Source organism: Arvicola amphibius, chromosome 3 (assembly GCF_903992535.2).
Source record: "Arvicola amphibius chromosome 3, mArvAmp1.2, whole genome shotgun sequence".
Lineage (NCBI taxonomy): Eukaryota > Metazoa > Chordata > Mammalia > Rodentia > Cricetidae > Arvicola > Arvicola amphibius.
The window spans coordinates 9,754,903-9,781,331 of NC_052049.1; the positions used below are offsets into that span (position 1 = coordinate 9,754,903).

A 26,429-nucleotide genomic window follows, 5' to 3' on the forward strand; every position below is an offset into this window, starting at 1 on the left:
CCAAGAAAAAAATGAATAAAGTAAACTGCCAGCTATTTTGGGGTATCTGTAGAAACCTGGAAACTGTTAGATGCCCACCTCAGTGACTCAGCTGGGGGGAGGAGCTTTAGAGGGCCCCCCAGTGAGCCAATAAATCTGCTTTGACCAGCTAGCCACGTTACATGGGGACTTCTCTTTCCGCCTCCAAGATGTAATAAATGCCAATCAGATGGTAACTTCCTTGTTCAAATCTTTGGTTGGAACAATGGTAGTTTATAAACATTATTTGCCACTCTTCTTCTCATGGAGTTGGGTCTTGGTACTTTCCACTGAATCTATACAGGCATTCAGAGTACTAACAGGGCTCAACAGAAGAACCCTATGAGACGCCCATGACTAGCACAAGGGCTATGTAGCATCCTTGTCCAATGTAGCACTTGCTCCTAGATAGTGGTATAATGTGCTATACCAGCTGGGGGATTCCATACCAGAAATCCTTCTTAGATGCCCAAGTCCATAATCCCAGCTGAGTATATCATTCAACATCTGTTCAAAACCTTTAACCCAGAACCATAAAAAGTACTATAAAAGCACCTATATTTTGAAGTTTTGTGTTTCCTGCAACACTTAACCAAGAAAGACTCTGTGGGGGAAAATAAGTAGTAGTAATTGTCTGGAGGTATAAATATTGTTTCTTAGTAAAACTTTTATTTTGTAAATATGTAAATTGACCATGTGTCTTTTTATCCTAATACAAAAGAATTTAAAGAGAACATAGGCATACTGACTAATGTTTTAGGGGTCCACATTAGAGAAATGTTTGCCCATGGCAAATTGTAACTTTTTAACATAGCAAAGTGTAGTGATAAGACAGAAGAGAACAATTCTGGATTCTGGCACTCAGCGATGAGACCTTGACTTAGTTACTTTGGCTGAGTCACAATGTACTCTGTCCCACCTATCTGTAGGTAGGAAGAAAGATGGCATTTAAATAACGACCCTGAAAGGGCTTCACGTGAATTGTACTGAGGCACAGTTTTGTAACCCCAGCTATTTGAGAGACTGAAACCAAAGGGTTGGAAAGAAGTTCAAGGCCAGCCTGGATTACAGGAATGAGTGAAGGGTGAGCCTGAGAACCGAGATGCTGTCCTAAACCACACAGTGAAGACAGCGCTAAGGATATAGCTTGGTGGGAAAGTACTTGTTAGCAAGTATAAGGCTTTATATTCAATGTGCAGCAGAGCAAAGCAAGAGAGGGAAGGGAGAAGGAAGAGATGCTTACACCACAAGGCACTATGTAAGGGCATGGGCATAGTGTCATTATATGATGCTAATCACTAACATTTCTTTTGCGATAGGATCTCATGTATATTAGGCTAACCTCAAACTTGCTTCCTAATTAAGGATGACCTTGAACTTCTGATCCTCGTACTCTGCTTCCCACATGCTAGGATTACAGCATAATTACAGATAAAACAGCAAGGCTGGTTTACTATGACATTCTAGTAACAGTTTCTATGTGGTCCAGAACCAAGGCCCCGTCTTTGAACTTTTACTTTTCCAAGAAGTGAATTTGTGGATCATGATCCTTGAATTTTTTTCTTTATTTTTGGCTTCCTTGTTATTTGGTTTCATCCCACCTCAAAGTCCAAGTCTGTTTTGTGGGTTGTAATCTTCTACTAGGACCCACTAATACTGGATCAACCTTATGTCTAAGTCAACGGCCCTCTACTCATTTCTGTCTCCAGTCCTCCCTAAAAGGTCTCATCCAGGACAATGTCATTAATATCAACTGCAGTCTTCCAACTCCAATAAGCAAGCCTCCAACTTTGAATGCTCTATTGAGCCCTGACTTCTATATCTAACTGCACTGGTACCATGGCCACATGGATGTCTAAAAGCCATGTGAGACTTAAGATAAGAACTACAGATTCTATTGGGCCCCACAAAATAAACCATTTCAAGTCTTTATCTTCTCCATAAATGAGACTTACAGTCAAGGCCCCTGCATTGGGGGGTGGGGGCAGGCAAGAAGTATAGAATATAAGCTACCTGGCCATGCAGAATAGACCTCACTTCAATTATTCTTGAGTTCCCTCTTAACCTTTAACTGTTTGACAAACTCTGTGGCCATTCTAGCTCAAGTTACTAACCTCCTTCACCATTCTGGATCAATGCAACAAATTACTGGCTTCTCGTTCTAACACTCTTATCCCAATTAGAGTGCAAAATTCCTGCCTAGCCAGCAAGCAGCAAGGATTATGTGTCTGTAAATGAGACTATGCCTTACTTTCCAGCCCAAAAATCTTCCAGTGACTTCCTGAAACACTTAGAGGTAAGTGTTTCGATCATAAAATCTAGAATTCAAAACTTAAGAACCCACATAAACAGGGCAGCCTCAGACAATAGAGACAGAATCCCCAGAGCAAGCTCACCAGTGATGCTAGTCATATTGATGAGATCTGAGTTTGACTCATAGACCCAGAACCAGTGAATAAGGTGGTAGGGTGATAAAGACGATTGTGGGCATCAACCTGGGGTCTCCATGTGCAATTGCACACATAGGTGCATGCATGCACACCAAAACAAGTGTTTAAAAAAAGAGAAAATAATTAATGTATGTTAGAAACATCCAGGAAGGTGGAAATAAAAGTGCTATACCTTCACATCACTGAAGTTCTTTTTGTACACATCCCGCTTCTGGAAGAGGGCAGCTGCAAACGGTGAGACTGGCAGGCCCATCTGGGACATGCATTCCGTTTCTCTAAATAAGATTAATATCTGAGGATCAAAGTTCACAAACAATTCCCCTGTGCCTGGAGCCTTCACCAGTAAAGAAGCCTCAAGACCCACGTGGATTTCTTCGATCTGTGGGAGGAGGTCAATATTTTTACTGTCAGAGGGCAATATGCACACAGTATCTGGCCCAACCATTCCTGAGACTTGGTGAACACTCATTCAGTATCTCCCCTGGACTTGACCCTGCAGAATCCCAGCAATAGGGTCACTCACTCTACCCCTAAATTCCCTCTCAGAAACCAGCTTTCAGGTTCTTGGTGGGGATATTGCACAATCAGCCGCATTTTTCTTTCTCTCTTGAGACTTTACACGTGACAGTAACCTAGGAGATTTTGAAAGACACATTTAGTTCCCTGGTGTCTTTATGCCTAATCAGTTATAGGTACTAATAAAGGTTACACAAACCCAACTAAACTCAGTTTTTATTTATCTAGAAACTAAGTGGATACAGCTAGACAGCTATTGCTTCGTACTGATCTACAATGAAACACGAGTGTTGGTTGGATATAGCTTGACTGAATGCTAATACAACCAACTAAAACCTAAGACTTGTTTTGACAGACTTACTTTATTTGCTAATACATTCAGGATCTTATTCTCCCCCCCCCTTTCTCTCTCTCTTTTTGTGTGTGTATTTGTGTGTTGCTGACATGCTAAGCAAATGCTCTACCGCTAAGCCACACCTCCAACCAGTATCTTACTAAATTTTTAAAAGCATAAAGAAAAAACCCTGCTGACAGAGTAGTAAAATGCTTTGTGTTCTTATTTATGATATTATAAGTTAAATCATGAGCCACTATTACCTAATTTACCAGGTTTTTTCAATAGTAATAATTTTTTTCTTCCATGGTTATGTTATACACTTCAATTTCTTAAATTCAACCAAACTGGTTTATAAAATGTCCCTGTCAAATGTTAGGAGAGGGTTCCCTATAGCTGGACACTAGAGACCACTTAAGGAGCACCCGTCAAGCAATTCACCTGCTGAAGCCACGCCCTGTGGTAGAGGACCTCAAACTCCAAGAGGACCTTGCCTATCCTGTTGTAATTGCGTATCACTGGCTTGGCCTCCTCAGTCCTCAGCACAAAGGGTTGCTGCTGGAAGAGTTGCATTGGCTGCTCCAGCCTATGGAACAGCTGCCGGGCCCACAAGATCTTCCCAGCGATGGGAGGCTGGTTCCGAGCCAAAGGAGGATCATATTTCTGTTTCGTATACAGCTTAGAAATCAAGTCGATCTCAGTTCCAAAATTCTGAAAAATTACTTGGTATTTTTCCTCAATACCAAGGTTAGGTATATTCAATCTGATTGGGAAAAAAAAAGTACAAGTTTTGAATTAATGAAAAAATGTATGTACTAGTCTTATTTATTAACATCCATTTTAAGACATGCCAACTGAAAGCTATGAAGTAGTTGTGCAATGTATTTAAAGAACCAAAATAGTACCAATCCTTACAAGGCAAAATTGCTAACCTGGGAAGAATTATCTCGAATTATTCAGACATTAGGCGGTATTACTACAGGCAGCTACAGGCTACTTCAAAGCTAAGAGTATTCTCTATTGACAGAAACGAAGCAAATCCTTAATCCTTCCAGGAATTAATCCTGTTAAGCCTCTGAAAAACTTAAAACCTGTAACCTTGTGACTCAGACTGTTGAGAGGCTTTTCTTCCCATTAGAATGCGAAGTTATAATAAGAGTTATAATTACAATAAAAGATAAGCTATAAAAAGAAGCTAAACTGTGCCCACATTATCCCAAGTTTAGAAGATGGAACTTGGGAAGCTATTTCGAATCTTCACCTTTCAAATTTCTTCAGCGTGCTTAGAGCTCGCCTTGTGCTCTGAGTCTTTTCAAATGTGCCGTCCATGAACTTCTGCAGCTCATTCTAAAAACAGAACAAAACTCTGTCATGAACAACAAATTAGCGCTGAAATTTTATTCTTTCGAGACGAGGCCATTCTATGAGACCAGGCTGAACTGAAATCCACAGCCCTCCTGCCTGCGTCTCCCAGGGACTGAGATTAACAATGTGCATCCCTGTATCGAGAAATAGTGAGGATTTTCTATTTAGAAACAGAAGAAAAGAGACCCGCATTCCTTACACTGTTTCTAATGGGTGGGAAATGTAACAGAAAATTTAGTAAGCTCAAAGGGAAACGAAATGTCCAGAAGCCAGAAATGGAGACCTCACTGTCCAAAGAACCGCAGACAGTTTTTGCTATTGAGCAATTTTGCACCTAAAAGGATTGCAGGAAAAATAAGCATAATATATTTGTTACTCATCCAAGAGTCAGTTAAGATTCTTATTTAAATGTAAGTTTAGTTAAATAAAACACAGAGAAACTATTGTATCACTTTTTATTGTTAAAAGCTTTTTCCCTTGCTTGGTGGAATCGCTGCTTCTATGAAACCACCTACCTGTGCTGCTTCAATACGCGGCTTCTCTTGCTGTTGTTAGTGCCAGCATGGACCCAAGTCGAGACAGGATCAAAGGCTTCCACCTCCTCACCAACAGAGTTATGATCCCAACCATCCCTGGACCTCTGAAACCCACATTCTTTCCCTATAAACCCCCTAATCCTTGTCTGCTCCACCCACTCCACCCAGAGTATGGGGAGTGTGGGTATTTTTACCCCGGTTTCAAGGAGATGAGGGTTGAATTTAAGAGAATGGATTAGTTTCAAAGACAGAATGAAATTGGATTGGTTAAGGGAATGAGAAAGAGAACAGAATGGAGAAGTCAAATGTGGACTACCCAGTAATCCAAATTCAGAATTGGATCATTTTTGTCTATATGATTATGTCATAGAAGATGACATGGATATATGCTGAACTTTAAATGTGTGTGTGTATTTACATGTATTTATACACACATATATATAGGAGCAACAGTAAATGGATTCAACAGGTTGTATATACAGATATACATACACACATACACACATGCATATACATATATATAAAACAATTTGAGAGGAAAGGAGAGGGATGAGATTATGTAAAGATGGTACTTACGTATGAAATGCTTTTTCTAAAAAACTTTATTCATTTTAACATAGAAGAATTGCAAAGGGAGATCAAGAGTTAGCGCATGTAACTAATGCTTTAACACCTGACTCTAGAATATCTGCAGTTACATTCTCAGCACTGTGAGAAGTCTCCTGCCTCTGCTCATGCTCACTCCCACCTCACTTGCTGGGAAATCACTGCCATGAGTCATGGCCTCCTCTCTGAGGAGCTCTCAACCCCAGACAAATACAGACAGTATGATTTCCTCCCAGGTGCACACCCTGGCCTTTGAGGAATGATCAAGTTTCATGCATGTTCCATAAACTGTCCCCTCCCCCATAAGTTTCTGTAGAACTCTCTTCTTGCCCTTGAATTCTCATTTCAAACACAGTATCAGAACACTGTTGATTTATAACTAATTATTTCCCCTCCTCCATCACCATTATTGGTGTCACAGCCACCCTCCCCCTTCCCCTTTGATGCTGTAACATCCCTCTTTACTAACTTAATGCACGTTCACATTTCCATTGTATCACTGATCTGCCGGAGAGTGGTGAGGTCAAACCTACTTCAGGGGTGTGTTTATTTCTTCTTCCACAATCTGCAGGACAGAAGCCTAATCTACCACTGCAAAAGGGGAGTGGCTGCTTCTTCAGAATAACTCTCTACCTTCTTATTAAGTAATTGAGACAAGAAATGACCCCTGCCTCCAGATGCTCACCGTCTCTCACCAGCTACAGAGGATCTACTGCAGACAAATGAAGAGACTCTCTTGAGAGGCACACAGATGGGAACTTGACTGAAGGACGTGGGCCATGGAAGGCATGACAACCGTCAACTACAGTCTATCAGTTTCCAATAAGAAGAAGCGGGATCCGCTGTCCTTATATCTGAATTCACCCCCAAATAGGTCATTGTTTAAGTTCTAATGAGACCTGTGCCTTCCCACCAAAGGAAACACACCATATGACTTGAGAATTCAGATATTGAACTCTAGAGCCAAATTGTCAGGGTTCGGCTTCAACCTTACAACCACTTACAGCCAGCCATTCTGCTCTCCCTCTGAAGGATGAGAGCAACAAGAGCAGTGACTTGCTAGGACTGTGATGATTGCTAAGTTAATCTACAAACATAAAATACAGCATCCAGAACTTTCTGATAGCTCCCTCTTCCTTGAACTCACCTCACCCAAAACTCCACTTGAACTCCTCACAACATTTCCTCTCCATGTGTACGAATTAAGTTCGGACCCTAACTGGGAAGGGGTAGCTGAACGGCCATTTCACTTTTACCTCAGGAGAAAGTGTGTGTGTGTGTGTGTGTGTGTGTGTAGAGCCATGTGTGTGCACATGCATGTATGTATACAGGTGTGCTGTGTGTGCAATGCATGCACAGATGTGCTTTTCTATTCGAACATCGGAGCATGCCCTTTAGTGTCATTCTTCAGTAACTATCTACCCTTTTCAGGGACAAAAAAAATCTCTTATTGGCTTAAAATTCACCAAGTAAGCAAGGACTCCTGGCCAGCAAGTCCCAGAGATCCTCCTGTCTCCATTACCCACCACTAGGCTTACAAGCCTATGCCATTATACCTAGATTTATTTTTAACATGGGTTCTGAGGTTCAAACTGAGGTACTCATGTTTGCAAGGAAAGCACTTCATGGACTGTGCTATCTCTCAAGCCTGAATGCATTCCTATAAGGAAAGATGGACACCTGCATCTCCTATGGATGAATGAGTTCTGCATATTAATATGTCAGACAGCTACCAAGTTGTCTCCCACCTTAGCCTCCTTGATTCCCATTTCTTAAAAACAAAGATCCTCCTTGATTGTCCCCAGGGTATCCCACCTATCCTTTGTCACGTGACCCCACAGCTCCAAGCTGTGCACTCCTATCCCTAATGTTATCACCCAAATCCTTTCCCCAGGAAAACTGAAACTGGACTGCTTCTGCTCTGTGTTCTCGGGTGCTGAGGGAGGCTGTGCTGCCCAGGGCTGAACATCAGGGTGGCTGGTCTGTAATGAGTAAAGATGATGGGAAAGAAAGCAACTGAGAGCAAGAGGGACCTGGCACCACGATTTCTAAGGCCTGCTACAGCCATGACTTTAGAATCTGCCAGGCACAGCCAGCAGCCTGTTAGGTTACTACTCCTGATCATAATCATCAATACTCCATAGTAACAAAGGGAGACCAATGTCACAACTTAATGAAGCTACAGAGCATTTCAACAGAAGATGAAAGTTAACTTCCTAAAAACTACCACGGAAGACGCACAGAAGTCTATGATTACGAATCATTAGCCGAGCTGGATTTATGACCCTTTAATCCAGGGAAAGGAGTTCTCAGACATTCATCTGAAATTAGAAGATGCAGGCTGAGATTGCTGCCAGCCACCCCTGTGATGAAGGCAGCTCTGCCTGCGGAATGGGGAATGGTGATCAGAGCAGCACACCAAGGACAAAGAAAGCGAGAACGTGTGGCTGACGCCAGGGATTTTACCACGCAACCTACATGAAGGTCATTAGTCCGCTTGCAAAACTCTTCATAATCCTGGTCAAAATCCATTTTCCGCTGATCTAAGAAGTTATATTCCTTCTTCTTTATGGCAGCAACAATATCCTGAAATAGATGGAGACATGAGGCAGAGTTTCATTATCCTTTCAGTCCTCATGACTTGTAGCCTTTAAATGCAGAACTTTATAAAAAAAAAATGATTCCTGAGAAAATGTCTGTTTAAAGGGAACCTGATCTTCTACGTCTCTCATTGATTCGGTGCTATTTGTTTTGAACACAGTAAAACTTCGCCATCCTTCATCCAAAGGAGTCATCCAAGAAGCATCGTCCCATGGATTTAAAGATAATTTGGACAAATACATACAATTAAATAATTCACATGTGAATATAGGCAGGTGATTTATATATTAATTATATATTAGTTGTATATATTAATTACATCTGAAACAAGCTAAAAAGAAGCCCAGAGTAGAATTTAACGAAATGTTATTTTTATTGAAAGGCTTAAATAATTGCAAAGAATAGTTAGAAAAGACTTTACCAAAATAAAAACCAGATAGGAAGAAAATGGGGGTGCTGTGATACCCACAGAAGAGATGTCATCTCCCAAATCAAGTTTAAATGAGACGTCAAACACAGTCTACCACTTTCAAATGCTCTGGGATTAATTTCCTTTTGCTCTCCTGCAGAGCTACAGCCCGTGGCTAGGAACGTATAAATTAGGGATTCATCTCCTTGAAAACACTATTATCAGAAGTTCTGTTTGCTCAGAATGATGAGCAGTAACGCTTTGCGATCATTCATAGCCAGGTGCTAAGCTGTCCTCAAACTCAGAGCCCCACATTATTGACAAAGGCATGTAATTTTTATGAAGACTATTGGGTCTCCTCCCACAATCTTCTCTTCAAAGTCATTTCCACTCAGGCATCATTCAGATCTCTTAATATACAAAACAAGTGCACAAGCTACTTAACTTCTAGAGTCAGGTCTACTAGTGAAAACAACACATTCTCCCTGTTGTCTCCATGAGGACAGGAGTATCCACCCGTGGAAACTGGGAGTGTGCATGCAGTATGTGACATGTTTAAGATGAATGTGGAGAAGCTGCATTAATTAACTCTTTCAACATATGTTCCTTTTTTAATTCAATTTTTGAGAATTTCATACTGCTATTTACATCTCCACACTGCCCTCTCCCCTTTCCAACTCCTGCCAGGTTCCTTCCCACGCTCTCTCAAATTTATGATCTTTTCTTCTGAAATTATTATTGTTACATATCTGTGTGTGTGTCACATATACCTACTCAGGTCGTGTGTGTGTGTGTGTGTGTGTGTGTGTGTGTGTAGTATGAGTGTGTCACACACCTACTTAGCCCATTTAGTGTTGTTCATGTGTACCTATGTTTAGGGTTGGCCACCTGTAACTGGATAACCGATCAGGGTCTCATCACTGGGGAAGACTGATTTTCTCTCCCAGCAACCATTGACTGACTGTAGCTCTTCATCTAAAGTGGGGCCTTGAAAGATTCCCTTCAGTCACATTGGCATTGTCAGCTGCCATGGCCATAATGTAGGTCTTGCTTAGGCACCACATTGTTGAGACTACATGGCTGCCATATCCCGGTCATGTCTAAAAACACTGTCTGCCAGTGTCTGGTCCTTTGGCTCTTACAGTCTTCTGTGCTCTCCTCCCCTGACTTCAGCTGTAGGGCTGTGTTTGGATGTACCAGCTGGGGTTGGGAACTCCATGATCTCTTATTCTATAGCTTATATACATATGTATGTTTGATAGACATAAATGTGAAGGCAGATTTGTGCTTATCACAGCCTGCCGGCAGCAGGCAGAAAGCCCCCTTTGAGAATCTGTTAGCTCTTTCTCCCATGTGTTCTGAGGATCAAACTCAGCCTGTCAGGCTTGCACAGCGGACACTTCTGCACACTAAACCGTCACACTGACTCTAGTTCTTTAAGTATCTTTAACATATACATGAATTAAATGTATTCAGATAATTAAATGTCACTCAAATCTTGGTATCAAATAGTGTCTGACATAGAATGTTCTTCATAAACTATTTCTGCATGAATCAAGAAACAATAAAAGAGAATAAGAAAATCTGAATAAAGGGGGATGAGGAAGAAGTAGATACAGGCAATGAACATGAGTTATGAAAGAAGATACAAGGCTAAGCGGTTTTCTAGTTCTAATTATGCCAGGGATGTTTGGGTCTTGGAGGCCAATAAAGACACAAAATATATTCAATACTGAAAGTGTAAAATCTCATGTGAAGCTTCACAGCTTCCATCTCAAATTCCAATTCTAATTATATTTAAGTTCATTAAGTTCATTAAATGACTTTGGGTCTCACTAATTTTGGTGTGTACTGATTTTATTTATTTGCAAGTTTTTTATAATAAAATTAACTTTTGTTGGGACCAATTGGAGTCCTGGCCTTCAGCTGCTCTTCCCTGCTAGAGCCTTTTAATTGAAGTTACTAAAAGCTGTGCCTTGCCTAGAGGATCAAAGGATGGGATTTTCACCTGTTGGCCATTGACTGCTGGGTATTTAAGTCTCCATGGTGCTATTAAAGGAAGGGCTTTGTACCAGTGATTGGAGGTCCGTGTGTCTGCCTGTCTCTGTGTGTGTTTCCTCAACCTCCAGCCCCTTGCCCGAAGCTTGCGAACTGGATTATAGCACATAGAACGCAGATGGGGTGGGGGGCAGTACGCTGCCAATTTTTCAAAGGGAAAAATTGTATTTTAAGAGTTCTTCTGTGTTAGTAATGAAAATGCTTTTTCTTAAAGATGAGGAACTTGAAACCACGGGCACATTACCCTTATAACCACACACCTGAGAATAATGGACTAGTCTCACTATGCAATTCTCAAATAAATACAATTTCTCTATTATTAAAGAACCCAAACATATTTTATGTTATATACAGATGATTTGTCTAAATATCACTGTTTTGTAAAATATGTAAGTTCAGTTATGCGCACTCACAGAAAACAGAATTTAAACATGTAATACCTGGTATTTAGTGACCAAGTCTTCCAACCCCTCTATTTTGGAATCTTGCAGAACTGAGTATGTCTTGATGGTTGTAAAGATGTCCATTATCTTGGCCAGACGTCGATGGAAAGTTTCAAATTTTCCAAAAATATACATCTCGCTAAAGTCAAATTGCTTTTCATTCGGATTTTGCTTCAGCTTTTGTTTTGTCTCATGAAAGCAGGACTGATACCCCTGATGACCCAAAGCCAAGAGCGTAAGGAAGGTATGACCCAGGATAGAACACCTGCTTAACATCTACGCAACCTGGGTTCACCCCCTAATAAGGAAGGAACAGGGTGGGGGTTTGGGAGCAGGAAGGAATTCTTCTGATTTCTCAACTGAAGGTGACAGCAGAATTGGACTGAAAATCCCCATCTTTTCATGCTTGTATTCCTATGCATTTAGCCAGCAGTCGGAACCATCATCCCTTCTGATCGTCTACTCCAACAAACCATTATTCCTAGTGCAACTCAAACCTGTGTCTTCTCCGTGGTCCCACTATTTCAGTAACAGAATTGCTTTAAGTCTATCTCCCCATAGGTCTATAGGATACCTGAAGAAAACTGATCATAGTCACCAGGGTATCTCACAACTTTAGGAGAATAAATGAACATACATTCTCAGAAGGTTTATTAACGTTCAATTTTCTTAACAATGAAGTTATTTTTAAAAATAAAACAATTGCTATTCTGTTTGGCTACCAAAAATATCACTGACAAGTGATTTAACTTGGTCTCAGAAAAGCAACATAAAACACAAGACGCAGGAGCGCACTACCCACCTAAACTAGCCATTACCTGCTTCAGTTGAATTGCAGACAGTATCTTCTGTGTAACGATGTCCGGAGGCTGGCTCCAGATGGTGGCAGTGCCATTGTTGGTGATGTGGGCTTTACAGGCCGATATCATCTGATTCGTCACCTGGAATGTTTCCAATAAAATACTGTTAGGTGCATGAAACTCTGATGAACTATAAACCTGAATCAAATCCTTGAGTCTTCTTCTTCTCGGAATCCACCGTGTGTGACCTTCATCTTCAACTTCGCTTTTCCCTCACAACTCTGACCGTCTAATACAGCCAGAATCAACATGGTGACTCTGGAACACCAGGTCCAGGGGATCTGATCTACTCTTCCAGCATATGCAGGCACCAAGCAGGCACACAGTGCACAAACATACATGCAGGCTAAACCCATACACATAAAATCAAAATGAATAAATCTTGGAAGTGAGGGTGTGGCAAAGCAGTATCATGTGTTGGTGCCCGTTGATTTTAGGGCTATGCTAGTGTTGGGAGCTGAGAGTCAGTATACAGTATACAATTTCTTCTCCTCTTGTGCTACCTGAAAATGTCTTTAATAAGATGCTTCTGGTCATTAGTAGTTTCACAAGAACATACAAATAATACACATAAAATGCCAATCACACAAATGGACTTTTGTGTCTCGTTTACCAAGGAAATATTCACTCTAAATTAAAATGCCTACAAGTCAGAATGTGGTCTTACAGTTTAAACTATAAAAGTTGTTTGGGGCAGGATCATTTTAACTACTTTATACCAAAATATTGCATCTTATTACCTTGACTACTATTGTATTAACACAACCAAATAAGTGTGCCATCAAACAAATGTAGGCCTGCAGTATGAAAGATAAAGACAGGATAGCCAGTTAAGTAGTTTTCCTTATATTTTAACTATCCAAAAACTGACCATTGGCAGCTAGGTGACCACAAACTCTCCTCTATGCACTCACCTTTACAAACAGAGATGTGATCTTCTCAGAGGTGTTATAATAGTGAGAGATGCTGTAGATCATTTTAATTGCATTTATTAGTGTAGGGATAGCATCTATCATACTTATCTGGAAGAGATTCCAGAAAATGTCAAGTTAAACAAAAGTCTGATTGTGGTAGTTTGATCATTCTATTTTCATTAAAATAAAGTTTTATTGTTAACAAAATAATCTTAAATAGTACCTGATGCTTTACACAGACATATTTTACAATAAGTTCATTTTTGTTATTTTAGTCATATGTGGCAAATCAAAATTTATTTCAATACCAAAGTCTTGCTTTCCATGACAGTAATATGCTAACAGTTGGTTTTGTAATGTACACAAGCAACATTTCCTAAAGCTACAGATTTTTTTTAGAACATCAATGAATGGCTTTCCCCATAGTTCTTTTGGGGTATAACCTAGAATATCAGCTTCAATATTTAATGGGAAATGTAATGAAATATAGTATTTTTAAATATACAACATGGATGGATAGATAGATAGATAGATAGATAGATAGATAGATAGATAGATAGATAGATAGATAGATAGATAGATAGGTAGATGATAGATAGATAGAGATAGATAGATAGATAGATAGATAGATAGATAGATAGATAGATAGATAGATAGATAGATAGATGTGGGCACAAGGTATATGTAAATCTATGTGAATGTACTCTGGAGAATATGAGATTTCTAAGTTCTTTCCAACAAATGGTCATATCAGTCAGCTAAAACCCAGCACTCCACTCTGCTAGTGCAGAAAAGGTCACCAGTGGACGTAAGGTGCAGAAACCTTAACTCACAGGGTCACTGCTGTACAGAGGGTCACAACATTTCTCCAGTGTGTACAAATATTTGACATTGTCTTTTGCTTCATTTGCTGCATCAGTAATCCTAATGTCAGTCTCCCGCCAAACCTAAACACAACACAAAAGCAATTTTAACACAACTATTCCCAGAGGAACTTGCAAAGTAAGAGACACTAAACATCACCTCCCATCCCTTAATCATCTTCATTTGCTCTTTGCTTCCTGCATTTAAACATGAATCTTAGAAAGATATGGAAGAGCAAACCAAAACCTTTAACTAAATGTGTAAAGGCTTCCATTTCCAGACTTCTCGTGAATACTCAAGCACAGAGCACTACAGGGTAGCACGGATCTTTAAAGTCACAGCCTCCTGCTCTGTGGCCAACAGTTAGCTTTGTGTCTCAGGCTCATGTTTTCCATATTCTCTCCTTTCTAACCTGAGTTCCCTTTTCCCAGGGCCCTAAACTTGTGTCTATTTGATGATCTAACAAATATTTGTTAACTATCAACTATTTGTCAAGACATTAAAATAGAAAGATACCTAAAAATTAAAGGGGATCTAACACACTGAATTTGTTGTATCCCAATCTTAATGGTAACATTTCTAAACTGTATTGTATCACGAAGTGTGAAGTTCCTCTAAAACACACAATGTAAGAGAAGTCTAGTGACTTGCTCCTGGTTATTTATTAGTATGACACAAGCAATACCACGTCAGTCCCAGGAGAAGCTCGAGACTGTGGCCTCTGCATCGGGTGCCCTCTTACACAGTTCCTAGTTCTCTTTAAAGGAAGCCTGCTACCCCATCAGCTGCCTGTGGAGCGGTGTTTCTGGTAAGAACTGAAGGACGCCTCTGGCCAAAAAAGAGCAGCCATGTCCTGAGCAAATGCGGAAGCAGGCCTTTCCCGTGTGAACCTAGCCAATAGTCCAGGTGCAACTTTAAAGGAACCTTGAGTCAGAGGCACCTAGTTAAGCTACACCCCAGTTCCTGGCCTTGGGTAAAAATACTGTTTTTTAGCTAATGAGTTTTGGGATTATTTGCTTTGCAGTATAAAACTAATATTTGTGGGCTTAAGTTTTCATGATTGCTACACCTATATTGTCTGAATTTATTACACGTTGCATGCACATGTACATGTTCAGTCATATGGTCACATTATATCTTAGTTATTTGCAATGCTCACTAATAATACATATACATTCAAGTATAACAGCCAGCAAATGTCTTTAGCTTGAAGGTCAATTCATAGTATCCAAAATTACATGGCTAATATTAATTATCGAGTCTTAAAAGATTTTCATTCCGATAAAATGACGCCTAATTGCTCTGTGGAGTTGGGGATGGAGAGCTCTCTTATGCCCTTATTCTAAGTCACAAGATGGCTAAGAACCTTCAGCAGCTTGGACTTGGCTGCAGCAAGCACTGCCAGCACAGCCTTCACCTCTGGGCTTTTCAATTGGTCTAAAAGGTAATTAAATTTGGAGAGCCTTTTCTTCCAGTGGTCCAGCTCTGCTCGTGGCCCAACATCATCTGCTTCCTTTCTCAGCTGGTTGTTCTCAGCAAGGATCTGTAGACGCAGAAGAACAAGCAATCACGTGAGACTTGAGGTATGAAAACCATGCATGAGCTAGAGGAGGAGGAGGAGGAGGAGGAGGAGGAGGAGGAGGAGGAGGAGGAGGAGGAGAAGGAGGAGGAGGAGGAGGAGGAGAAATTACACTAAATGGACCATGATTCCAATGACAGGATTCTGACTAACCCAGCACGTACCCAATTTTGTTTGTTTGCTTGCTTGCTTTTAATTTCAAACAGGAACTAAGTTGACTGTTACTCTGTGACAATGACTTAGGTGATGACTTCCATGCATACATGCAGTTTCCTTACCTGTTCTTTTACTGCATAAACCGAAACAACACAACTTCGAGAAACTTCAAGAGTCGAACAGGTTGATTTTACATGTAGATATTGTTTGCAGAACAGTCACCTCCATTTACAATTTTCCAAAATTCTTTAAAATATTTTTTATTCATGTGCACATGTGTGTGTTTATGAGGGGGCATTTGGAAGTGAGTGCAGGACCTAGGGAGGTCACATAAGGGTGTTGCTTCCCCCTGGAGCAGGAAGGAGTTCCAGGTGTAGTGTGAAGCGCGGGGGGGGGGGGGGGGGGTGGGGAAGGGGGGGGCTGCGTCCCGCCACCCAGCCACCGGCTAACTTTACACCTGAAATAATTACACGGAAACTGTATTCTTTTAAAACACTGCCTGGCCCATTATCTGTAGCCTCTTATTGGTTAATTCTCACATCTTCCTTTAACCCATATTTAGTAATCTGGGTAGCACCACGAGGTGTGGCTTACCAGGAGAGATCTTAACCTGCGTCCATCTCAGAGAGGAGCAGCATGGAGACTCACTATGGCGACTGCCTGAAGCGTCTCCCCCACTCTACTTCCTTGTTCCCACAATTCTGTTCTGTCTACTCCACCTACCTAATTTTTTGTCTCTTAAAGGGCCAAGGCAGTTTTCTTTATTAATTAACCAATAAAAAAACATAGACAGATAACTCTCCTCCATCATCCAGGCAGTTGTAAGTCACTTGACAGGAATGCTAAAAACTGAACTCATGTCCTCTACAAAAGTAGCAAGTGGCCGGGCAGTGGTGGCGCATGCCTTTAATCCCAGCACTCGGGAGGCAGAGGCAGGCAGATCTCTGTGAGTTCGAGACCAGCCTGGTCTACAAGAGCTAGCTCCAGGACAGGCTCTAAAGCTGCAGAGAAACCCTGTCTCGAAAAACCAAAAAAAAAAAAAAAAAAGTCGCAAGTACTGTTAGCCACTAAGCATCTCTCCAGCTTAAAAAAATAAAATTGTTCTCAAGCTCTCCTTTGAAGGACACAATGAATTAGGAACCCCCCCACAGGTCTACAGAAGTTTTCTCAGGAAGATTTAGCCTCATGTAACCTTCTAGTCACTCAAGTAAACAAAGTCACCAACTTCTGCTTCGTGAGAGCCCTATTCCTCTTTAATAATGATCAGAAACAGAAGCTACAGTGGGTGGTGGTCCTCCATGCCTTCAATCCCAGCCCTTGGGAGGCCGAGGCAAGAGGATTATCTGTGAGGTCGAGGTCAGCCTAGTCTACAAGGCAAGTTCCAGAACAGCCAGGGCTACCCAGAGAAACACTATCTCAAAAAACAAACAAACAAGCAAGCAAATAGAAGCTGCCTGAAATCTTTTTAAGAGCACGTGCTGTGATATGTGGACAAGGAGAATGCCAGGGTGGAACTTTCTCCAACAGCAACCCCAGTGATGTGGCATCAGAGACTAACCATGGGTTTCTGGGAATTACCTGCTCTGTCTGTTTGATCCACACTTTCATACAACCTTCTACTTTTTCCACAGTCTCGGGGTCACTAGCTAGAGCCAAGTAGTCCACGGGTTCCTTCAGGGATGTCAGTTCAAATATGTCACATTTTTGAAGGTTTACCTAATTAAAATTAAGAGCACAATAAAAAGACAATGTTTATAAATGTCCCTATACACATTTTGGTCAATTTGGGTCTAAATGGAGCTCAGCAGAATCTTCACATCTTTACTGCCTTGACCACTCAATGAAAGGGTGGTACCCTAATAATAATGAGAACAATAATAATACCTACCCTTTGCTACGTCTTAAGTGCTACAAAAAATTTTGAGGTCAGATTTGAGGGCTGTCTTCGAGGCAATACATCGTAAAATAAAGAAGTTAATAAGAAAATTAGAAATAGTCGCCAAGACACCAACAGCATTAAGCCATGCATACTATATTTCAAGCAAGCTACAATCACATCCTAAGAAGACACTAAAATTACCCACAAACACTTTCAGGAGTTTTCAGTGCAGTAAAGTAAAGCCAAAGTAAGAAGAGGTTCACCCCTCCTATTCTGTTTTGTGGAGAATCTGATTGTTTTCTAACATGCCACTCAGTCCTTCTTACCTTCTCCTTCAGACTCTCCTGTGCACCTGACAAGATGCCCACAAAACCTTCCAGAGAGCTCAGGAACTCCTGCCGAATGCTGGACGCCTCCTGCAGTCCCTCGAGCTCACCCCAGCCATGGCTGGAGGCTCTGAGAGCCGGAATGAAGATGTCTGAGAGCAGACGCCGCACGCTGTTGAGCAGACCCCCGTCTGTGGTGTCTAGCATGTTAAAGCTCACCTCCTGGAAAACATTTCATCATCCTGGATTGTAGAAATTAGCCCCAACTGCAGCATAGCAGCCAAGTCATTGAAGACGCTAATTAGCCAAAGAGCAAGTGAACCGTTTTTTTTAATATTCTGTTTGAGAAGGATACTTTTATATTAGTCCAAATTATAATCGCTTAACTAAAAAAATAAAATAAATTGAATTGTAAATATTCACCAATTTATTTTCTACAAGAAATTAATGAGGTCACACAACCCCTAGTACTCAGGAACACCTGTATAGATGTACTTTCCTTTACAGAAAACATAAAGTTGTATATCCACTTTTAGAAATCTTGTCAATAAGTAAATTATGGGTAGGAGGATTCTTGGGGGAAAAAAAGAGGTCACTCTGCACAGAGATACAATGTTGTGTGGATATTTATTAATAAATTGAATATAAATTCCTCATTATCAAAAGGCAATATCTTTTAATTGCCTGTCTTAAATGCCAAAATATTTTTAAAAAAAAAAATAAGGGTGTTTTCCTCGAAGCTTTTTATTTATTTATTTATTTGTATGTCCTGGGTATTAAACTGATATCCTTGTATATGCTAAGCAAGCACTGAATCACTAAACTGAAGCCCCAAACCCTGAAAGTAGCTTTAGACACCTGAGTAAGTCAGTGCTTATCTCCACATGAACAAGTGGGTTCGAGCAAGTAAATGACTGTGCCCTTACCTGGTGGATATTCTCAGCCGTAATGGCTTTGGATGGGTCAGACCTGATGAAGAACACACAGACTCCTGTAAGAGCAACATCTTTTCCTTCGGTGACGAACACCTTGGGTTTCTTCACCTTTCCAGAAACAGGATTCACCCCTCCTGAAGAGCCAAACTGTCCTACAAATGCAAAACAATTTCAGTTTCATAAATGCTGCTTGTGGTGCACAGTATTGCTTCCCAGCATGAGTTTCCTTCTAGAAATTACTGTGGCTGACCTGCCCCTGTGCTTCAAGCAGAGCCATCATGTGAATGATCTCTAGTCTCATCCTAAAAGAGATCTAAAAGGATCTGCTAGATCCCAGATCACAGAGCTAGTGAGAGAGACTGGACGGGGGGGGGGGTGTGGAGGAGACAAAAAGCACTCACTGATTGACATGTGCAGTATCTCAGGTCTCTCCTAGGTACCACGTCTACACTACTACAGCTTTCCACTGAGACACCCGAGAGTTATCCCAGGCCATTCCAACCACAGAGGGCAGACACAAGGTCAAAAGACAGCTCTAACTACGAAACTCGGGACTCTCACTTCTCAGTATTTCCATGACACCATCATAGTCCAGGCAGCTGGCTGGTCTGTAGATCACAGCATCAGGATGTGCAGAGGTAAGATGGCAAAGCAATTGATGTTGTTGCTCTAGAGTGAGAACCAGAGCTTCAACCTCCATCTGTTTCCTCACCGCGTGACCTTGAACAAGTTACCCATTCATCACCTATCTGTATGGGTGTGACATCTATGACTAGTCCCCTGAGAAGCCAGAAAAGGGTGTCAGATCCCTTACACATGGAGTTGTAGAAAGTTGCATGCACCATGCAGTTGCTCAGGACTTAACCTGAATCCTCTGCAAAAGCAGCTGGGGATCTTTATCTCACCAGCTTCTCCCACAATTTTTTTTTTAAAAAATGCGAAAGTCTATTCTAATGTAACTTTTTTTGGAAATTTTTTGCAGATTTTTTGTGAGGATTGAAGGAATCTGTGTGTAAACCACTTACAAAATTTCATAAACTTATTAGCTCATCAAGCCTTATCAGAAGGTTCTGAAAGCTCATGCTTGTTTTCCAAGCATGTGTTTCCAGAGTGGATCAGTTAGGTACATCAGAATATGATCTGCATTGTATCATTGGGTTCAAGTAAATTTTGTATCCATAAGTGAAGTGAAGATTCAGTTTTCTCCCATTAAGATGAGGGGGTGGTGCTTAGGGGAAAATCTGGAAGAAGGCAGTGAAACAGAAATTGAGTTCCAAGCCCTGAGAACAGATTTTTTTTCTCCTCCTTGTGGTGCTTCCTCCTCATGGTGCTGAGCTTCTGAGTAGAACTTTCGGAACAGACCCAGAAAAAGGAAAGCCAGATACTCTAGCATTCCAGAGATCTCCCACTTCTCATGAATGCACTTGAGTCTAACCAGCAATACGTCCAAGACAACCAAGATACCAAGATGGGACAGATAACCAGAAACCAGTCTCTAGCAGAAATCTCAGGTGTGGGCATTGGTGCTGTGCTTCAGGTCAAGAAGGAGGTATCCATTGTCTAATTGCCCCATTGCCCCGGAGCCTCAGGGAGCTTTCCTCGGATGCCGACCACCCAGTGCTAGAACGAGGAAAGGCAAGGGAAGACAATTCCACCCCTTAGAAAGAAGCAGGGTTTTCAATCCAACCTCCTGGAAAGTCTGTGTTACTTATGCCTCCTGGAACCTGGCGATGTAATAGTCTGGGATATGAGGCCTGTTGCCAATAAATCAAAACACAACACACAACATACACAGAAAGAAGTGGGCCTAGGATGGGAGCAAGTGCTTCAGCTGAATAGGGTGGGGCAACTTCCCTGAAGAGAATCAGCATGGAGCCACACTCCATTGCTCAAGAAGCTAACTGGGAGGATGCAAAACAGAGGGACTCCAGCTGGCAAGCACTGTGAAACGCTGAGGCTGAGGGCTGCGAGTTTTATAAGGACAATCCACACTGTGGGCTATGTAGGCACTGCCCCATGGGAGACCCACCAGCTCCACAAGAGTCTGAGCTCAAAGAGCACAGCAGAAGCAGTGTTAACTTCCCTGTACCTGACCTCCAAGAGCACAGCAGAAGCAGTGTTAACTTCCCTGTACCTGGCCTCTGACCTGACCACTGTGGTTGGCCTGAGCTGAATTGGGATGAAGGATAAAGCAGAGGAGAATCATGAGTGCCTCTCATGCCACAAGTGGAGCCCCTCAGCGGCTCCAGATGAAGGTCAGAGGAAGCAGAGGGTGAGCACAAAAAAGGATGGGTCCACTTCACGTCTGACTAACTAGTTTCGGTCAACTGAATACTCTTCTTGTTTCAATCAATACTGTGTTTGCAGTTTTGAAATGACCATAAGAATTTTTCCTAAGAATGTCTAGAAATGTCATTCAGGGGCCTGATTCTTGCTCCAAGGTCAGAAGAACTATCCACGCTGAAAAGATTAAAAAGGAGAATGAGAGAGAAACAAAAAATCTTGCTTATATGTCCCGAAGAGCCCTTGTTGTTCTGTGCAATTTATATGGAACAGGCAATTTCATCCCGGGCATGGATATGGCTGAACACAACACTTCCTGGTGTAACACATATTATTCAATCTGAAGTGGAAATCAAAACTTCTATCTTTTGATTCTTTTTATTCAAATTGTACTGAGCATTTTGTTGGGGGCGGGGACTCAAATTTAAGCCAAGCGGTAGTGGTACAATCCTTTAATCCCAGCACTCAGGAGAAAGAGGCAGGCAGATCTCTGTGCGTTCTAGACAAGCCTGGCCTACAAAGCAAGTGTCAGAACAGAAGAGCTATCATACAGAGAAACCTTTTCTCAAAAAACTAAACAAAAAAATCAAATTTATTACAAAAGAAATGCCAGCTATTCAAGATTTACATACATGATTAATTTGTGTGTGTGTGTTTGTGTATAAAGGTGCATGCATGTGTATGAACACACATGAAAGAAGTTGACATTGAGTGTCTTTATTAATTAATTGCTCTTATTTTTTATTTCAGGGTCTCTTACTGAACCTAGAGTTCATTAACTGTCTAGGCTCGCTGGCCAATGAGCTCCAGGAGTCAGTGGGTTTGCCCTCCCACTGACGAAATTATAGGCACAGTCTATACCAAGTTTTGTCTTGTTTTTTAACGTGGACTCTGGGGATAAAAATTCAGGTTTTTGTGTTTTGTGTGGCAAGCATATTACCAATTGAAGCATCTACTCTCTCTCTATTCACAAACAATTTCTCTATGAAACAAACATAGTCACATCTTTAGTCACAAGGCCAGATGTAAGATTAATCCAAAAAATCAGTAGCTCTCCTATACACAAATGATAAATGGGCTGAGAAAGAAATCAGAGAATCAACTCCCTTTACAATAGCCTCAAATAATATAAAATATCTTGGTGCAACTCTAACTAAGCAAGTGAAATACCTGTATGACAAGAACTTCAAGTCTTTTAAGAAAGAAATTGAAGAAGATATCAGAAGATAGAAAGATCTCCCATGCCCGTGGATCAGGAAGATGACCATAGTAACCAACAGAATCAAATTGAATACCCAGACATAAATCCACATACCTACAGACATCTTCTTTTCAACAAAGAAGCCAAAAATTATACAATGGGGGAAAAAGGCATCTTCAACAAATGGTGCTGGTCTAACTGGATGAAGTAGAAGAATGTAAATCAATCCATATCTATTATCCTGCACAAAACTCAAGTCCAAGTGGATCAAACACCTCAACATAAATCCAGAAACATTGACCCTGATAGAAGAGAAAGTGGAAAATAATTTCAAATGCATTGCACAGGAGACAACTTTCTGAACAGAACACCAATAGCATAGGCCCAAAGACTGATAACAAATGGGACATCATGAAATTAAAAAGTTTCTATAAGGCAAGGACATCATCAGCAAGACAAAGCAGCAGCCTTCAGCGTGGGAAAAGATCTTCACCACCCACATCCAACAAAGGACTGACTTCCAAAATACATAAAGAACTCCAAAAACTAGATATCAATAAACCAAATAATCCAATTTAAAAATGTGGGTCAGATCTAAACAGAATTCTCAACAGAAAAATCTCAAATGGCCAAGTAACACTTAAGGAGGTGTTCAACATCATTAGCCATCAAAGAAGTGAAAATCAAAATGAGTCTGAGATTTCATCTTATATCTATCAGAATGGATAAGATCAAAAACACAAGCAACAGCCTGAACTGATCATCTCTTGTGACCAGATTGGTGTCTAGCCCAGTTGTCATCAGAAAGGCTTCATCCAACAACACACCCATATACACAAATACTATATACACACCATACATAAATACCACAAAGATATCACAAACATATACTACACATGCACATACCACTCATTCACACCACAAAAACATCACACACACATACACATCATACATATACAATATCATACATCATATGAACATCACACATATACACACCATGACACCATACATATACAACATCATACACATATATACAACACACATGTACCACACATGCACACCACAAAAATACTACACAACATATACACAACCAACAACACAGCCTTAGTATTCCAAGGCATAAGAAACTTGTTTAGTCCTCCAATACATTTCTTCTTTTTCCCACTCTCAGACGGATTTAAAGATGTTTCTAGGCAATGTCATGTCAAATATCAATACCTGCTTCTGCCCCCTCGACATTCTGATAGTAAAACATGAGATGACGGAGCCCTCCAGGAGGAAAAAGCTGATCGATTCTTTCAATCTGGAAAAAGGCAAGGTAACATTTTGTTCTGAATTAGAAAGTGCATGTAAGTCAGTGCTGACGACATGACAAGTCAATTCACTACCATCTTCCTATTCAATAGTACAGTACCTAAAGCATCTTTTGGAGAAGGGGTATTTTCCTAACATTAAAAAAAGGAAGAACCCATGTCTCATAGTAGTAAGCACTCAATTCAAAGAAGTAATTTTACTGATTATAGAAATATTTGCTACATCGTACATTTGACAAAGACTCATCATTTCTGGTCATATTCTGGTAAGCCATTGGCTGAAAGCAGCTTCTTTATTAAATATATAACCCAATAAAAACAATAAAAAAACAAAATAATTCAATAATGTCTGTGCCAAGAGAGAAGAGGAACTTCCCTCCTAACTGGGTCTTGTCTCTTTCATTTTCCTCTAATTCTCCTTAATCACTCCACACAGGTTTCCTTAGAAAGAAAATAAGCTCAGGTTGCTGGTGTGGGTAGGGAATAAATCCGGGCAGTCCTGAGACTTTTCTAAATCAGTATTTATGGCAACACACTGGAAATCCAAATTCAGCTACGGAGCCAAGCCAGGTCTACACCACAGAAATGGACTCTAACTCAAACTAGCACCGCCTCACTCTGTGCTCATCCCATGTAAATGCAAATGTTAAATATTTACAAGCTCAACACAGGAGCATGCTATCAAAAGTCTCTCCCTCCCTCCATCCTTCCCTCCCTGTCCCTTTACCTCTTTCTCCCTTCTCTGTCTCCCTTCTCTTGTCATGTGTCTAAAGAGTTAAGGCTCTGAGAATCTCATTAGAGCTCCTAATAGGACTTCCTCATTCACAGGAAATTCTACCTTCTCATTAAATTTGTCTTCCCTAAGGTCAACTCACCAAACACACATCATCCCAAATTTTGTAATTTGTAGCAAAGATATCAAAACTAGGAGCAGAAGAAACTAGCTTCAGATGCCAAATTAAAGCCACAGTCAGAAAATTATGGCACAGTTGAATATCCAAATCTAGAATAAGAACAAAATAGAAAGGAAGAAAGGAGGGAAGGAAGGAAGGAAAGGAGAGAGGGAGGGAGGAAGGAAGGAAAGAAGGAAGGGAGGATGAAAGGGAGGAAGGAAGAAAGGAAGGAAAGAGAGAAAGAAATAAAGAAACAAAGTACCTCTTTATTCTACCATCTTCACCTAAGACTCAGGGATCATCACAGAGGAATGGGTGGGAATATTATAAGAGCCGGAGTGTGAATAATTACAATACTTATGAACTCACAATAGCTATAACTGCATGCACAAGATCTGTGCAAGCTCCGGCCAGACAAAGTCCCAGCATGGAATGGAGGGGTGGTCAGGAAGACTCACTCCTAGCTAAGGAACTACTGGTGACTGATAGCTGCAGGGAGAGGAAGGCTCTTTCTTTACGGTCCCTGAGAGGCACCTCCAATAGACGATGGTTCCCACCCAGGCATACACAGCACTAAGTAAACAGTGGAATTCAAATGACGACTACAAATGCCATTACTCAACCTGGAGAGCTAGGGAGTCCTGAGTCTGTTCTGCCTCACCCAGTGGAGCCCCTGCACATTAAGCTGGAACCTCTCCAAAGGCACAGCATGGGTTCTTGCCACAGTCTGGTGAGGACACAAAAGCTTCCTACCTGATTACCCTCAAGAAGGGCATCTTCCACTTCCAGTTTGTTCAGGTCCAAACAGGAAGCTACAATTGCAAACAGATAGTCATGCCTCCCATCCAGGCGAGCTCTCTTGGCTTCCTTCTCTTCTTTCAGCCGTTGCTGAAAAAAAAAAAAAAAAAAAAAAGGAGTAAAAATGTTATATTGCATCAGCTGCTCTCAAATGGTTCATTTTATAACAATTTCACACAATTGTGGTTTTCAAGTCATAGGGATCCGCATAACAAGCAGCTTAATGGTGCCAGTTTTTATGCATTCTCCTCTATTTTTAGAAATAAATTTACTTCTCTTATACAAATAAGGTGTGGCCATTGTTTTGATATTGCACAACACAGACAAAGAGAAGCCATGAGAACCATCTGCCATTCATAAATTATTACTGTTAACATTCCCTTCTGTCTTTACAGGCTTACTTTCACACGCATAAGAAAATTTATCAGATACACAGGAAAACTGAAATTCCCATTTTCGTAAGCATCTCCCTTAGCCATGAAGTAATATTCTTATCTTTTATCTTTACTGTTTATACATTTGTAGCTGGTGTTGGATTTAACTTCTATCACCACTCATGCTTTTGTCTACTAGTTGTTAATTACAATGAGGGATGCTCAGTGTAACCAGGGTTTGCAAGTTAATGCTTACGCTTCCATACTTGCTGCTTGTATAATGTGTGCAAACATGTGCACATGTCTATGTTTATATCATGGCCTGAGAATTCTTCATGCATTTCTCCCTTAACAGTCCATCAGGGTTATTTGAGATTAATACAGATTTTTCCGGAACTTGTATAGTAGCTATAAAAATATTAGATATGGCTATGCCAAAATTTATTCAGCTATTTTGTCATTAGTACATTTCAGGCCCCGATCCATTCCTTACATAAGCACATTACCTTTAATGTCAATCAGTAGCTCCTAGAAGCAAAAGAAAAGTTGCTCCTTTGGATCAACAAACTCTTATTAAACTCCTATATGTGCTAGCACTGCAGCACATATAAACACTACCAGTAACCTCAAAAAAGAGCATGGCTTGACTGTCAGGGTATGCCTTCTCTTCCGTGATGGGTGGTACCCCAAAATTGTGGGACAAAATCCTTCCTTGAAT

General features: G+C 40.8%; 1 protein-coding gene across 1 annotated transcript in view; it reads right to left on the reverse strand.

The window, feature by feature from the left end:
* Positions 1–26,429, reverse strand: part of Dnah5 (dynein axonemal heavy chain 5) — a 214,837-nt gene that overhangs the window by 180,306 nt on the left and 8,102 nt on the right. The window contains 14 exon segments of the mRNA XM_038322871.1: positions 2,641–2,847; positions 3,760–4,081; positions 4,580–4,665; positions 8,304–8,411; positions 11,334–11,549; positions 12,155–12,277; positions 13,111–13,218; positions 13,944–14,057; positions 15,341–15,517; positions 17,288–17,425; positions 17,915–18,136; positions 18,841–19,001; positions 23,552–23,636; positions 25,293–25,427. Coding sequence (XP_038178799.1) covers positions 2,641–2,847; positions 3,760–4,081; positions 4,580–4,665; positions 8,304–8,411; positions 11,334–11,549; positions 12,155–12,277; positions 13,111–13,218; positions 13,944–14,057; positions 15,341–15,517; positions 17,288–17,425; positions 17,915–18,136; positions 18,841–19,001; positions 23,552–23,636; positions 25,293–25,427 — 2,202 coding nt within the window.